This window comes from Semicossyphus pulcher, unplaced genomic scaffold (genome assembly GCF_022749685.1).
Source record: "Semicossyphus pulcher isolate SPU_LCO1_2020_fin unplaced genomic scaffold, fSemPul1.0.p SCAF_6, whole genome shotgun sequence".
Lineage (NCBI taxonomy): Eukaryota > Metazoa > Chordata > Actinopteri > Labriformes > Labridae > Semicossyphus > Semicossyphus pulcher.
Window position 1 is genome coordinate 13,769,395 of NW_027211737.1, and position 16,028 is coordinate 13,785,422.

General features: G+C 41.1%; 2 protein-coding genes across 2 annotated transcripts; both read right to left on the reverse strand.

Annotated features, from left to right (window-relative positions):
• Nucleotides 1-442: 442 nt before the first annotated feature.
• On the reverse strand, nt 443-6,307 carry creb3l3l (cAMP responsive element binding protein 3-like 3 like). The gene is made up of 10 exons (XM_069682249.1): nt 6,190-6,307; nt 4,628-4,768; nt 4,111-4,504; nt 3,820-3,926; nt 3,550-3,642; nt 3,144-3,250; nt 2,774-2,842; nt 2,572-2,656; nt 2,364-2,457; nt 443-2,131 (listed from the first exon to the last, which is right to left on the reverse strand). The coding sequence occupies exons 2-10, from the start codon at nt 4,766-4,768 to the stop codon at nt 1,722-1,724; spliced, it is 1,500 nt and encodes a 499-aa protein (XP_069538350.1). The 5' UTR covers nt 6,190-6,307; the 3' UTR covers nt 443-1,721.
• A 596-nt stretch (nt 6,308-6,903) lies between these two features.
• nim1ka (NIM1 serine/threonine protein kinase a) lies at nt 6,904-11,346 on the reverse strand. The gene is made up of 5 exons (XM_069683301.1): nt 11,022-11,346; nt 10,764-10,876; nt 8,944-9,065; nt 8,669-8,815; nt 6,904-8,478 (listed from the first exon to the last, which is right to left on the reverse strand). The coding sequence occupies exons 1-5, from the start codon at nt 11,333-11,335 to the stop codon at nt 7,720-7,722; spliced, it is 1,455 nt and encodes a 484-aa protein (XP_069539402.1). The 5' UTR covers nt 11,336-11,346; the 3' UTR covers nt 6,904-7,719.
• Nucleotides 11,347-16,028: the final 4,682 nt, after the last annotated feature.

Genomic DNA, 16,028 nt, shown 5'->3' on the forward strand with positions numbered 1-16,028 from the left:
GTTCTGAATGCAGAAAGAAAGTTGGGGAAAATCCCAGGCTGGCTGTGAAATCCAAATAAAGGAATAAAACGTCTCCCTGCATGATGAGCGAATCGTCTAACTCCCCAAAATTAACGCTCCTATATGTCCAAAGTCGTGGCAAACATTTCCAGACTGTTGTGGCTCCTGGGGGTCAATTTGTCTGTGAAAATGTCACTAAAATGTTATTGTAAGACTGTTAAAAAACGACTATTAGAAAAGATTATTAAACTATGAGCATTTTAATCAAGTATAAAAATAGCTTATGTAAATCCTGCAGCTCAAACATTATCCTCTCAACTATCCTACCATTCAGATGTATGTCTTGTATCGTCCACGGCGTCCTCAAGTAAAAAAACAAACAATTACATTTATTCTTTAGCTCCTTCATCAACGTCACTTTTCAAGTAAAACTCTTGAGTCATTCTGATTTATAAAAAGTTTATTATTATTATAGAGGTCCAGACATGTCTTAAACATAAAGGATTCAAATGTACAGAAGAGCTACAATCATATATAAGCATATTTACATTCCCTTCTTGGACTACGTCAAATGTCAGTGCATTTGTTCAACATGATCAACATTTAAAATCTCATTGACTGCATTTAAAACAGTCCCAGCAATACCATTTAGATTCATTACTTATCGACAGTAACATAAGAAAAAATACACAAAGAAATAACAAAAATGCATCACTGACAGGACAGGTCATTACATTTTTGAGTATATTTTACTGCACCACGGTTTACTGAGCAAATATATTAAACCCCTTATTCAGATATTTCAGACATGTTTCCCGAGGTAAGAATCGTCCCATGAAGGTGAAAAAGAGGAGATTTTAGGGGCAGGCTTGGGTTCGCTAACAATGACAATGTTAAAGGATCGGTCTCTTGTGTAATTTGCAAAGTGTTTTTTTCGTGCTTAACTGTACAACATAAAACAAAAGCATTCCAAAAATTTAAAAAAAAAAGAGCATGGATACCCTTGTTACAAGGGAAATACTAACAAACTTTACAAGTCATCTAAATGGCCAAATGTCCTGCAATGGCTTAAGCGTTACGGTGGTTAAACGACCACTTTGATCAAGCTTTATGAGAATCAAGCAGCTAATCTCCTACTATGCGATGGAGGTTTCTGGTTTGCTGTGCAAACTGTTGGCGAACTTATTTTCACAATAATTTCACTACAGGAGAGTCATCCAAGAGCAGCTTAACATCTAAGATCTGCTGGAGGTGATCAGACAGACAAGTGTCAAACGAAGCTCTCCCTACAATTAATAAATAATGATGTCACCAAGTAATACTTCTCTTTAGAAGTATTTTATGGTGTTGCCAAGAAATTTAGGAGTTTTGGTCTTCAGCACCACTTTGTTCGATATTTTGGGAGCCCTCAGTGCTATCTAAGTAGCAAGTTTTCTTCAGCAACAACACCCTTCTATTAAGGGTGTTTACGCAGCTGAAATAATGAAATCTCTATCCAGTTATTTTTGTCCACTGAAACCAGGAGGTTAGAGGAAAGTGCAAATGAAGTAACAGTAGTACATCAGAGGGCGGCTGGAGGGGAAAGGTTGGGACAGACACGCTGAGCAGATATCTTGATTATAACTAGAATTTCCCTTCTCCTTGTTTAAGTGTAATCACTTTCTGCTTAAATATTAGGATTATGGCTCCCTCTGCTGGTCATATGGTTCAACATCCCCCTACTACATCTCGTCTGAGCGGTGCTGCTGTAATATTACAGACGGGGGGTTTCGGTCTATCCAGTTATCCTTGGATCCAGTGACCTCATACGCTACAGCAGACGCCACAGCAGCATCGACAGACCCTTCCTGTAAGGCCCCTACTCCACCAGCAGGCCCAGGTGTCATCTCTGCAGCCTGAGGCGGACTGGGGAAGTCCGAAGAGGAGTTGCTGTTGACTCCGGTTTCCGAGTCGGGCTTCTCCATCCTTTGGTAGTCGGGAGTGTGATTATTTTGACCGCCGGCGAATAGAGCTTTAGGGTTCTCCACCTCTGCTTTGGGCACAAGGAGGAGCTCCTCCTCATTTTCAGGCTCCAGGTAGGATATGACATCTATGCTTTCTGGTGGCACCGAGCGCAAGGTCCGGGAGATGACTGCAAAAAGGAAGGAAAAATGGTAACCAAAACTGAGCCCTATTGTTGAAAAAGACAGTTGTGAAATCTTAGTCATAATAGATAGCACAGACACTACAATGGCAGGCAGGAAGGAAAGGTTTTTAATTGCGCCAAAAGGTTTTTTAATTAAAAACATGTCTTGACATTACAACAAAGGTAGAAACATAACAAAGGACAAAAGAAAGCGTATTCTTCTTCTGAGGTAACTTACTGGAAGAGGGGGTGTAGAGCTCCTTCTGTTCTGTGTTTGCACCAAACGGATTGACTGACGGGAAGATGATGAGACAGAAAGAGAGCAGGAACACCTGGAGGGCAAAGACAAGGAGGGTGAGGGGGAAATACTGCACCATGAACTTCTCTTGATATGAGAACAATAACCATGAGAGAAAAAGTCGTCAATATAGTCTCTATCAATTTACCATGACACAAGTGCTGGTTGTGCTGGCCTTCATGGTCGACATCTTCACTATTCCCTGTAGTTTCCTCAGCTGCTCTATCAAGGAGCTGTAGCAACCAAGGGGACACATTTATTGTAACAAATCTCAACAGAGTCAGAAACACTTTCTTCTTCTTTCTACACATGTAATTGTTCACTAATGCAGAAACATCTCTTCTTCTTACATGTTCTGTTTCTGGAGCATCTGGACTTTCTTCTGTAGTTCCAGGTTGTGTGCAGTACAGATGGCAACCCTGAGGTAGACATAAGATTAGAAAAAATTAGTATATTTATAAAACAATTCACCGAGGATTTGACCAACCGCCAAAATGAAAAACATTTCATGAATTACTGCCAGCAAGAACTAGCCTCATTTTAGTCTCAACTAATTAAAAACCTCTACAAAGAAGGGGTCCCAGGACTGAGTAATAAAAGCTCTCTGGGGAGTCTGACTGCTATCCTCAGAAAACATGTAGAAATTCCTAAATCTGTGTTATAGACTGTTAAAGAGAATTCATAACTGAATTTGAAGAAATGTTGGCCTCCTCGTCTCACCTGTTTTCCAGTCCATCAACGTACACCTTCTTCTTCTTGCGGCTCTCCTGAGCAGACTGCTTGTTGCGGATCTTCCTCCTGACCCTCTTCAAGGTCCGCTCCTCTGCCTGTGATACACGGAGAAGAGGCTTAACTACAATGTTGCCATGACAGATATAACAGGCAGCTTTTTAACAGATGTGCGACACCACATGGCAAAAGGTTTGAGGGCAAAAACAAAGCAATAATATCAAAATAGAAAACAAATAAAAATCTAATTTAATACCATTCTGAATAATTGTACAATCATTCCTACAAAAACGTAGAACAATAATTCTTTCGTTTTCAATTCGTTTACAACTTAAAGTAGTTGTCCAGCTCACAGACTAACAACTCAAGTAAAAAAAAAAATGTCTACTGCAGTTACCTTTGTGAGAGGCATGTGTGTGGGAATGGTTAGACCCTCTTTCGACAAAAGCCGCTTCTCCTCTTCAGTGAGCACAATCTCTTTGAACTGGAACTGGAGAAAGAAAAGACAACAGATTTGGTGTTTTTTCAGAGATACATAAAGTTACGCAGTATCTAATCAAAACAGATATGAGCATTCCCAACTAAAGTATTTTAGTCTTCAAGCAAACATTTTAACTAAACCCAAGAAAAGAAAGAAAATCAAACAAGAAAAAAGGGGGAAACTGACCTCGTCTGTGTTTGCCTCAGTTGAATCTTGTGTTGAGTCCTCTATGGCGAGAGTGCAGGGCAGCTCGCTGGTGATGTCCTCCTCCATCGCCTCACTCACATAGTCATCTGACACAAGAGCAACACACTTGAAATAAACTGCTAGGCACATCAAGGTCCCATTTGTTGATTTGTATGCAGCTTCCCTTGAACAAAACGTGCATTTAACTCGTGTTTAAGTGAAAAACGGAATACGTGTAAGGTTCTCAGCTTATAGAACTCACAAAGGTTAAATTTCTTTAACTGCACATACCTAGATCAATGAAGACATCCGTGTCAGGGTTCTCTGCCCTCACGCTCTGCAGGACATCCATGTCCCTGTCCCCGCTCCCCAGCATAGAGTAGCTGTGATCCGCCTGGACTGTTAAGGCCTCCAGGCTCTCTGTCTGCATTTCTCCAGGAGCCACGGCAGGGTCAGAGGGCATCGGGCTGGGCTGGGAGTAGCTGGGGCTGGGCACAACGTCACTATCGCTGCCCTGGGGACTCGGGCATCCCAGAAGGTTGTTGTTTCCAACCCCGGAGCTGTTGTCGTCAGAAATCCCGCTGTCGCTGCCCAGGGGAGAGTGAGAGGGACAGATAGCCCCCATGTTGTCCTCTCCCTCTAACAAGCTGGACAGGAAATCTTCAGTATCCACACCTGTCAACATCTGGGAGGGAAAATAAACTGTGTTACCCTCCAAAATGCACACATAAAGGACAGTACCCAAAGAGGGAAATAACGGTTAAATTTTGTCTTTGAAAGCAGTTTCTCTTTCGTTTCAGGGTCTTACATCTTGTTCGGACAGCCAGGATTCAATGAGCCCGTTCTCATCAGGAAAGAGTGGCTCAGTAAACCCGTCCTCTCCACTGTGGAACAGCAGCCCTAACAGGTCTGCTCCATCCATGTCTGGGAGTTCTTCAGTGACTGACATCTGCGGCAACACAGAAGAATATTTATCAACAATGGAATATAATATGTTCATATGACATTTGTATAATACAAGAATGATAAAAGGCGAGGATTTGTTTGGGATGTTGGAATTCTGTAATGTAAATCAGATCATTGATTGGTCAAATTGTATTAGTAAAAAATCTATTTATTCTTAAATAATTTATCTGGAAAAATGTTGATGTTGATTCTCTTATACAGCTGCAGATTTACAGAAATATCTTTAATATAAAAAGCTATTTTAAGACAATTTTTTTTGGCTCTGAGAGGTTCTGATGAAAATCATCAAAATATGCGGACTAACATTGAGGAAAGCTATAAACTCTCTGTGCAACACATCTGTTTTGTGCTCTGTACTGGAACTATGTTAAATTGCATCGTCCCTATCAAGTAAAATAAATTAAATTCAATATTTCTTGCAGCATTTTTCTGAACTAATATCACATTCTGGATGACTTCAATGAATGCTGATTGCATCTACTCATGTGCTTGTTAGAGCTTACCACACTCCTCACCAAATGTTGTAGCTACATCAGTCAGAGTAGTGATAGCAAAAACATCAATACACTTCAGATATGGAGTCAAAGTAAAATGTTGCACTAGTAAAATTCTCTATTTTCAAAATCACCCTGCTTCATAATTTTGTGATGGTTATGTGAAGGAATTTGTGATATAGTAAATATAGTGATGGTCCACTAGGCTTCCTTGCTTTGCCGGCCCCTCATGCTAACCTCCATGTGGAGGCTGCAGAGGCATGTGGAAACTGTAGACAGTGAGGTCTGAACATAAAATTACAGATTGAACCGCTACTTTGCTTACCATGGGTTAATGACACGTATACTAAACCGTCATGTAAACAACTTAATATTGCATCATTGCCACGCTCCCACTATGACTTCATCTTTTACTGAGCCCCGCCCCCACAAGCCTTTGTCACGAGCTCTAAATACAATATCAAGTATCAAAACAAATAAGATGTACAGTAGAGGCTTTGGTTAATTCCGGAGAGGCACAAATATGTATGCTGCATTGCGTCCTGGGGTGAATGGAAACTAATATAGATGCAGGGTGTCTTTATTGTCTTGCAAAATAAGAGCTTTGTCTTGCAGCATGGTCTTTTAAATAGAAATCGAAATGACCTAGTTAACACTGCAGTGAAAACATTCGAGTATGTAATGCAAGAACTTTAGATTTTAACAGGCTGTTAATACCAAAATACTACATTATGTAACTCCAATAGCACAAAGGTGTAAATGTCTTATTAGGCCAGCAGACAAGCCGGCTAGTTCATGTTAGCTTAATAATCTTGTAATTATATCTAATTCCAGGAGGGCGTGGCCCCTCGTGACATTAAGCTCACTGAAAAACGTTGACCACAGTCACATTTTACATCTTATTTCTTACCTTTCGAAGGCTGGACACAAAATACCATTCGAGTGAGTGCGTCGGATTGTCTTTTGGTGTCTCCACTCAGCGTTTCTACACTGCTATCGTCTACAGTCACAGGGCTTCCTTACTTGTGAAACCACCTTCCAACAAGGCAAAAAATGCGTCATCACGTAAACGCGGAAATGAATACGTGAACTTCTTGGGTGCGTCTGGGAAATGTAGTACGATACTCTAAGGCCTACCATGCTGTGTATTCATGATTGTTCTGCTTTCTGCTTACATGTAATTATCAGCTGCAGTTTCTTATATACTGTTTTTTATTTTTAGTATTGTCATTGTATATATTGTAATACAAATAAAGTCGGGAAAAAAAGCAGTGGTTACATGGCCCTCTTGAAATTGGGCAAATAACAGTAAGGCCACCTAACTTTGGACTGCTTGGGCTGCTCAGACTGCTTGCATATAATAGTATTAGTAAATAACAACTAAAATTATTGTGATTAAAAATAAATAAATTCCCAGCTGCACTGCCATTTTTTAAAGGTACACAGATATATAAACACACATATAACAAAATAACAAATAACAACAAAGAAGATAAATAAATACTCTAAGTCAATTCCTCAAAAAATATAGACATACACCATCAGCTTGAAAAATAATTCCACAGACAGACTAAAGCATTTAATGAATTAAATTTTATTTAAACACATTAGAATGAACATGGCATCAGATAATAATAACGAAATATATATATATTTTTTTTATACTCAAACCAAAATTGCCTGAGTCAAAACTGAAAATTGAATTTGCCACATGAACAACTTTGGAGGTGGGTATTCATTACTTATTGAAATTAACTGGCTTTTCCAGCCAACTGGGGAATTGAGTGAGGTCATTCAGTCAAACATCTCATAGAGATACATCACATAAGAAGGTAAGATGTGAAATCTGTAATCATATCATAACAAACATTAAGGAGTATAATAAAACCAGTCTGATTTCAGAACATGACAGAAAAATAAGGCATTGAAGAAAAGTGCAAGTAAACATTAACATACACTACATTTCATGTATTGAATGCATTTTTCACCACTTATACCTCAGCATGATGATGATGATTTCTCTTTTCCTTAAGTTTAATGCTACATTGATTTCTCAAACAGGTTAATTGGTTTCCAGCAGGGTGGGTGAGGGCTATAAATATATATGGTCTGCACGGCCCACATAAAAAGTTACGTATGCTATCCAATCATCATTAAATAAATTATATTTCATAACATTTCCAAATCTCATGAAGACTAGGAGTTGCTGTCCTGGTCAAAATGGTGACAATAATGTTTCACTAGCAGCAACATTCTCACAGAGACTAATTTTACTTCCTAGAAAATAAATACTTAAGTAAGAAATCTCAGATTTCAGGAGCTGCGTGGGGTTACATAACATGACTTCAATTTAAACTGCTGGCTGTAAAGCACTTTTGATTTCTAGTGAAGTCCATGCAATCTCATCACAGACATTTTGAGAGCAAAGGAAAGCATTTTGTCACAGAACCACACAGAGTTTAGATGTGTGCCTTAAACTTCTGTACACTTTTAGTCTTTCCTTTTTGCTCGTTGTAGTTGGTGCCACTACCTGCGTGACTGCAGGCAAGCTCTCGACAGCCCGTCTCTTGTGAGAACGGTGCAGCAGGATCCTGTACACCCCTGTGATGGAGCTCCTGCAGTCTTTCCCCTGGTTGTTCAGGATGTGTTCTGAGGAGATTCCCAGTGTCTCAAGCCCTGCCTTTACCTCCATCTCCTCCTCCTCAAGTTCAGATGGTTCACTCTCTGCTAAGTAGGCTGGGTCTAGTTTAAAAGGCTCCATGGCACGCGGGAAGTCCACAGGCAGCATCCACTCACAGCCCATCATCTGCTCCACTGTGCAGCGGTCAGACGGTATGGGTTGGAGGATTCCCCTGATCAGCCTCTGGCAGGGCTCAGGCACCCATGAGGGCAGGGTGTAAGCCCCGTCCAGGATGCATCGCTTCAGTTTGGCCACAGTGTCGGCCCTGAACGGCATGGTGCCAGTCACCATGAAGAACAGCATCACCCCGAGGGCCCAGATGTCCACAAAGATGCCAACATAATGCTCATCCCGAAAGAGCTCAGGTGCGGCGTAAGGCGGAGAGCCGCAGAACGTGTTGAGGGTCTCGCTACGGCGGCTCAGGGTGCTGAAGCCAAAGTCCCCCACCTTCACACAAGAGCTGCTGGTGTAGAAGACGTTCTCTGCCTTCAGGTCGCGGTGGATGATGTTGTTTTCATGCTGAGGGAGGGAAAAAAAGCATCATTCAAGGGCCACATGATTTCCAGGAAAATTCACGGCTTAATGATTAATGAACCATGTTTTTATTAATAACAGACTTGATAGACTTTGGAGTGTAAATTCTCAAGATTGAATGATTATACATATAGTGCGAGAGATTAGAGATTATAATAATCGTATGTGTACTTACCATGTGTTTAACAGCAGAGAGGATCTGAGCGAAGACGATCTTGCTCTCAGTGTCAGAAAGTTTCCCCTCTGTAGTAATCTTAGTGTAAAGCTCCCCTCCCCCTGCATACTCCATCACCAGGTGTAACCGTGACAACGTCTCCACCACCTAGAGATGGAATTGAAAAGATAACAAGGATGACCAGAGTGTCTGATTGCTTTACCAAGCAGTTAACTGGATGTCGGCTGGAAGTAATGATTACTGAAAAAGCATCTTGAGAACAGATGAAGTCAAACCTCATAGAGGCGTATGATGTTGGGATGGTGTAGTTTCTCCATGCTGGAGATCTCTCTGGACAGCAGCCTCTGGGTCTTCTGATCCAGCTTGGTTTTATCCAGGATTTTTATGGCCACTTTATCTGGTGAATCCAAGGGAAAAGATGATGATCAAATGACACATTTCTACAGATGATTCAGTTGTACAGATCATTTAGAAGCGTGCAGACAAGAGCTCAAAAGTGGCTTTACATTTTAACAGAAACTTCATCAGGGAGAAAAAAAATAAGTTGATTTTGTTCATCATGATTAAAATACGTGTACTTTTCTGATAGCCAATGCATTAGATGTGTTACATACATGTTATGCATATAGATGATAGAAAGGCTGGGCCTGGTTCCAACGCAGAATAGCCCCTGAAGTGAGCAAGCCTCATGTTGTGCTCCAGATAATCTGCTACAGGATTAGCTGCTCTCAGCAACCAATTTTCTTGATTATGTTCTCCCAGGTGGTCGAGTCTCACTTTTAGCCCTATCTTTGTAAATGAAGGACAGTTGCCCTTTTTTTATGCTGCAGTGACTACAGGCCTGAGCTCATATGGAGGATCGAGTCAGTGAGATGATTAAATCTCACAGAGTGCCGAGTAAGCATCCTCCTGGAATCAAACTTAACTCAACGCCTTTAACAGTGTTGTGAAAGGAAAAAGAGGAGCACATTTTAAAACATATGCATTTATGCAGCCAAAGAAGTGATATCTGTACTGTATTCTGGTAAATTATTCATAGAGAGAAGTAAAATAGACTTGAGGTAACTGAATACAGAAAAGTTCTTAAGAGGCAAAATGGTGTTGAGATATCTAATTGTGCGTCAGTATGCATTATTCAGGCTGGTATTGGGCTCCCTTTCAGCTCTCAATAGGAGCATTCAAAATGCATCGCAGCTCATATTGTTTGGGAGGACTAAATGATACCACTACGTGTACACGAATACACACACACACACACACACACACACACGCACACACAGCATGGCATACAGTAAATATCCATATATCCATATAACCATAAAAACATCACACACATGCACACAGAGCGACGCAGTCACTCTCCTCCTCTCTTTAGCCTTTGATGAGGCATGCAGCAATTTTAGCCGTCGCTAAGGAAACTGGAGATCTCTAATCAATCCATCTGTTGAAGGGAGCAGACAGTCTGTCTCTTTGTGGCTGAATCAGCCCCCTGGCCAGGCGCACACATCGCCTTGTTAGTGAATTGCTACATAAGGACACAGTTGTTAGTGTTGCAGCCCATTGATGGAAACAAGCCCATCAGCCAAATTATCATTTAAATCTCAGAGAAAAGAGCAAATGGGAGCTTTCCTAAGATTTTTATCCTTAAGGAAGGATGTGTTTGAGATGGCTATTCAGTCAAACTGTCTCCCTCCTATCAGGATGTAATATCTTTATAGTCAGTGTGATTGCTGGCCCTAAACTGATGATTTCCTTTTACTTGACTGCAAGGAAAGGAAATTGGCTTTTAAAGCTGAATACAGGATTTGTATGTGTACATCCTGTAAGTGCATGTATGTTTACATGCGAGTGCAGATGTATAAACTGTTTGAGTGTCGAGTTGATTCTTTTTGGCTCCCTTTTAAATTAGATTTTTTTGTTGATTTAGGATCTTTTTTAGTTGTTTTCTTTTGATTGATTTTGAATCCTTCTTTATCACATCTGTATCGTTTGTATTTATATTTTTGTATAAAGTTAAGGTGTCAAAATAAAAGAGAAAAAATCATGAAACGAAGTTAATTGACAAAAAAAAACTGCATTTCTTGTAGTTTCTAACCTTTGGTGAGCGCATGAATTCCAAGCTTCACATGGGAGAAATTTCCACAGCCGATCTCGCCTCGGATTTTGTAGAAGCCGATTCTTCTGCCAACTGTAAGCTCACGGACCACCCTGTGACAGGAACACAGAGCAGAAGATGTTTCACTAAATATTTTCCCACACTGCCAGAAATCAACTCCTTGTAAGTTGAAAACAAAAAGAAATACAAGTAGCCCCAGTGGATGTATGAAAAGGTGCTTCCTCTCTTGAGCCCTACCTGTCATCCTGACACATATCCAGGTTGAGCCTCTCCAGTGGCGTGAGGCGGCGGATGGTGGCCCCCTCATCGTCTGTGTTGATGTCTGAGCTGTCCTGGCGGCTCCAGCGGGAGTACCTTTGGCCACCGGTGACCACAGCCGATCCTCCGGCTGAACCTCTGACGGAGTCTCCGTTGGACCCATTAGAAGTCTCGGCCCCAGAAACAGAGATGCTCCGGGTGTTTCCTGCTGCCCCCGACCCCCTGGAGCCTGCTGTCCCGGCCCCGGCTTCTGCCCCTTCTCGGGTGCTCTCGGAGGGGCAGACAGCAGTCATCCTGCTAGGGACGCCCAGGGTGGCGTGGGCTTAGCTCATGGCTGAAAGTGGTGGAGGACTGGATGCAGAATAAGAAAACAAATGTATTATTCTTCTGATGCATTTGTAGCTCGATTTTTGTCATGTATTACTTCTTGATTGTTCTGTTTTGGATGCACAATGATTGCTGCTCCTAGGTTATGCCAGTTTTTAAAACTATAAGGCACGATAAAAAGGAATAAAAATACTTTACTAATATATTCGGCACTGCTTTCATTCTTAGCTGCAGCTGCATTTTTATTTTAAGCCCACTATTCTATAACTCTTGTCCAATCATATCCGATTAAAAATACACATTTGCAGCACAGAAATCACAATGTAAGACTGCTAAAAGCTACAAAAATCGGCCTCAAATATTTACAATTTGCGCTCAACACTTACAGTATTATGCTCACACAAATACAGACACTGTATTCCCCACATGAATGAAGCAAAAGTTCAATAGCTAGCAACACATTAATAATTCATAAATGTAGATCTACACCACGTTGAAAGCAAAAAATAAAAAATGTCCTGGTATTATTGCTCCAACACCATAAATCAGATGTAAAGGTTAATATGGATAAATACATTTGGATCTAAAAACTTGACTTACCCACAGAAACAGGAGCCATTTAGAATGTAAATTCTTGCCCAAATCTCACAGCAACATGGACTGCTGAGTCCATAAACAACTGTTATGAATGAATGTTTTCCAGGACGTCCAATCCAAGGACCCAAGCAAAAGCTGCATCCAAATGTTCCCCAATCTGCTGCAGCTACAAATGGTCCTCCACACACGGAGTATCAGCTCCTATTTCTCATCTGAGGGGCTGACACAGCTGTGGTCTTGTTGCACCTCAAGTATTCCCAGTGGTTCGAGCCTTACTTTTCCTTATTTGTAGCTGTCGAAGGAAAGGTAATGATGCCGGAGAGATCCCACCGACCATGTGTTATCGGGTTCACGCTCACTGCTGCCTCTGTGCTGAAGAGGTCTGCCGTGCTTTAATGGGCTCTTGAGAGTCTCCAGGGTATAAATAGGCCACAGGTTGAGGAGGAGGAGGGAAGAGGAGCTGGAACGGGGGTTGAACAGATGATAGTGTCAGGGTGAAGACTTGGGGCATTGAGTGAGACAACCTGAAATAAAGCACAGAGAGACACAAGATTAAAACGTAATTTGTGCTAATTTTGGTGGTCATGTAGCCTTCCTTTCTTGCATTGAAATATATTTTCTTTTATTTTTTTCACAAGCATGTTAGAGCGTGCGTATGTCTACACAAGTGTGCCTGTGCAGTGTCTGACTGAGTGTCCGTTAATGCGTATTGTAATCCTAACTTAATTTAGTCCTTGAGTCCTGCTCCAAGGGCGATGCAAGCTGAGGTTGCCATAAGAGCCACATAAACAAATCAAAGATCCTAATCACTTTAGACCTCTAAGAAGATACTTACAACCTGACCAACCAGTTTCCAGCTAATAGAGAGTATGAGTGATGGCTGCTATTCCCTGGTGTGAGAGTGTGTGTGTGTAAATTAATCTGTAATAAGGTGATAATTGTATGCTGCTCAGAACACAAAGCTCTAACTATGTCCCATGAGCTGCAAAAGAAAAGATGAATCAGAAGTAAAGTTGGACCCTGATTTAATATTTTCAGTTCACAACTAAAATACGCAGATTATTACAGATTCAGGTTTATTTGCTCAGACTGCCTTTGTCGCCTCAATGTTTTTAAAAGAGAAATGCGCTATTACTGTAAGTGTGATTTAAATATGACTGGCCTGACTGAGGTACCTGAATTTATTTTAGATTTAGTAATTCAATCGTATCCTTGTAGTGTTAAGTAGAATAGTGTGCACACTACACTCTCAACCAGCTAATTGCAAGTGTTTAACACTGAATTGACGCCTCAACTGAAATACCTTGGAAACTACTGCTGTGAATGCCATACAAACAGTTTACTTAACCCAACAATTGACAGTGTTTCCAGTATTTAATCAGTCTAATGAAGACAACTGGCAATGTTCTGAATTTTTCTTTTTTTAACATTGATCCATCCATTCATTATCTATACGGCTTATCCTGTTCAGGGGTGCAGTGCCGATCCCAGCAGTCTCTTTTTCAACAGAAGTAATGAAAAGCTCAAAACCAATGAAAGAATTGTTCCTATCAACAAGAAATTCCCATTGTTGCAATACATAGCTAGCTAGACACATAAACAGAAAGCTATCTAAGTAGCTGTCTATTTAGCTAGCTAGCTCTAGCTTGCTATAGCTTTCTAGATAGATAGATAGATAGATAAATAGCATATCAAATACGCAACAAAATTATGTTTGGCAGCAATCCACTTGTGAATGCACAAACACATGCACACACATAACAATACACATTCATAATGCTATGGTGCGCATTTCCTTCAGGATTAATAAAGTTTTATCTTATCTTATGTTGTCTCTTATCTTTACTTGATTATTTTATTTAATTTGCCTCTTTTTGTAAGCTGCTGTAACAAGTAAATTTCCCCGGTGGGAGATAAACAAAGCTTATCTTATAAGGTATAACACTAGCTATAATAAGAATCATTTTCTAAACTGTTAAAATGCTTAAAGCTAAAGATATATAACTGTAAAATGTAGATGAGTCACACCATTGCATGGGCAGCTCATGTTTCTCCATTATGTTTAGCATATCCGCTGCTGTACATTTTTATTTAATCTCACAATCAATTTTTGGTGCTGTATTCTCAATAGCACACCCAATATGTATTGATCCATGGCTGGAAGTTTCAAAAACCTGGCAATTGCAACAGCATTCAACCACTGGTTGTACAAATATAGATTAGTTTAAAAAACGGGCCAGAGTAGAAATGGTTAACCTAGTGTAACATGGAGTTCTCTCATCTGTCTCTATATTAAGATGAATGAATCTATGTTAAAGCCTGGCTGGGAAATCAAAGCAACTCTCTTTTGTGAGGTGTACAGTCTCCCAGCCTTCAAACACCTTCCTGCCATCGCACCATGAATATCTAGGCATTGATCTCAGGCTGCCTGAAAAGGACTTACTAAGAGAGGAGAGGCCTCCACTTTACAGTACAAAGCAACAGGCCCTGAATACCAGCCTTTTATGCATGTAAATAAGAAGACTACAGAGCATGCGTGCACAAGAGCAACACATCAATGATGAGAGAGTTTAGGGACAAAACCACCGTCATGACATTGTACATTTATATTACCTTGTAATATTTACAAAGGATTTCCTAAAACGTTTCGGAGTACTGCCTCTCTAATGTCAATCTTTTGCCTTTTTTACATCCAAAATATTATGATTTTATTTTTTATCGCCAAACTCCTAAAATTGCTGGAACGGGGAATGATACACCTCAGAGTACAGCACATTTAAATGACTATCTGGATCTACTGAAGGTAGTTTCAAGTGGAGAGCGTAAAGGCTCTGTCTGCCTGGTTGCTTGGCGATGGACACTGACCAGGCGTGTTTGTTTGTCTTTTCTTCCTGAGGATTAGGCATTAACTGGAGCTGAGTGTCAAGAAAGAGACCACACAGTGCAATGTTTATACTTGTTGACTTGAGCCTTAGAGTATCTATATTAAGTTTGCATGTGAGCAGACTGTCAAACACACACAGAAACAGAACCAAACCAAGGGAAGAATTAGAAACCTTACAAAGTCAAACAAATGAGTCCAGGAGATCTGGGCTGGACTGGCCCAGAATGAGAGATGCTGGGTGAGTATAAGGTGAGTTTTCCCAAGAGAACGACCAAGGCTTTGGATATTGTTTTGCCTGTGAACACAACAGCAGTTCCAAGGTGCCATGTTTGAGCACGGGGAGGAACAGAATTGCCAATTGAATAATCTAAGTTTCAGGTAAACCTAAACATAGTGAGGATAAATTGGGAATGTTTTGCGGAGGTCCTTGTCCACCATGGTTGCCCACCTCCAGAAGAATGTCTCATGTACCCCTCTATGTACCTATCAGGGCCCTATTCAAAGCTTTCATTGTGAAGGTGGCTGCTCCTAGAGTTTTGGACAGAAGTTGGTGCTTGCTGTGGCGGCAACCTCAGAGGACATGATGAAGCTGAAGAAAGAGGCCTTTATGGGCTTGATTGCAAAGGGTCTCATGCAGCTGCAGACAGGTACGAGGAGGCCAGAAAGAACAGCAAACTCAAGGAAAACCCAGCTGAGGGAAGAGTTTGACGAGGCTACGGAGAAGGACTCTCCGTTGGAGGAGGAGGTTCAGACCGATCATCTTCCGATGGTCAGATCAAGAAAGAGCAATGGGGATTCTGCCCCATCCACTTGTTGAAGAGTGGACCAGCTCTTTACTCTTGCAGGGTTAGTTTGCATTGCAATGAGACAGTTGAAGTGGTCTGGGTGTCTGTTCAGGATGCCTCCAGCACGCCTTTCTTGAGAGGTTCTCTGGGCTGGTACACCTGTCAGGGGACAAAGAACCCCAGGGTCTCCTACCAGGTACCAGGTGTAGATAAGACTCACTCTGATGCCTAAAGCCTCTTGACATGATGGTCTGTCTTGGCTGATAAGCCTCTTCATTGTTGCATGGAAGTCGGACAGTGCCTGAAAAACACCAGTCCGGATTAGTAATTTCCTATTACCAGGGCCCATGTTTGCCTCAGCTACTAGGGTATCAGATTGCTCAGCCTCCTTGG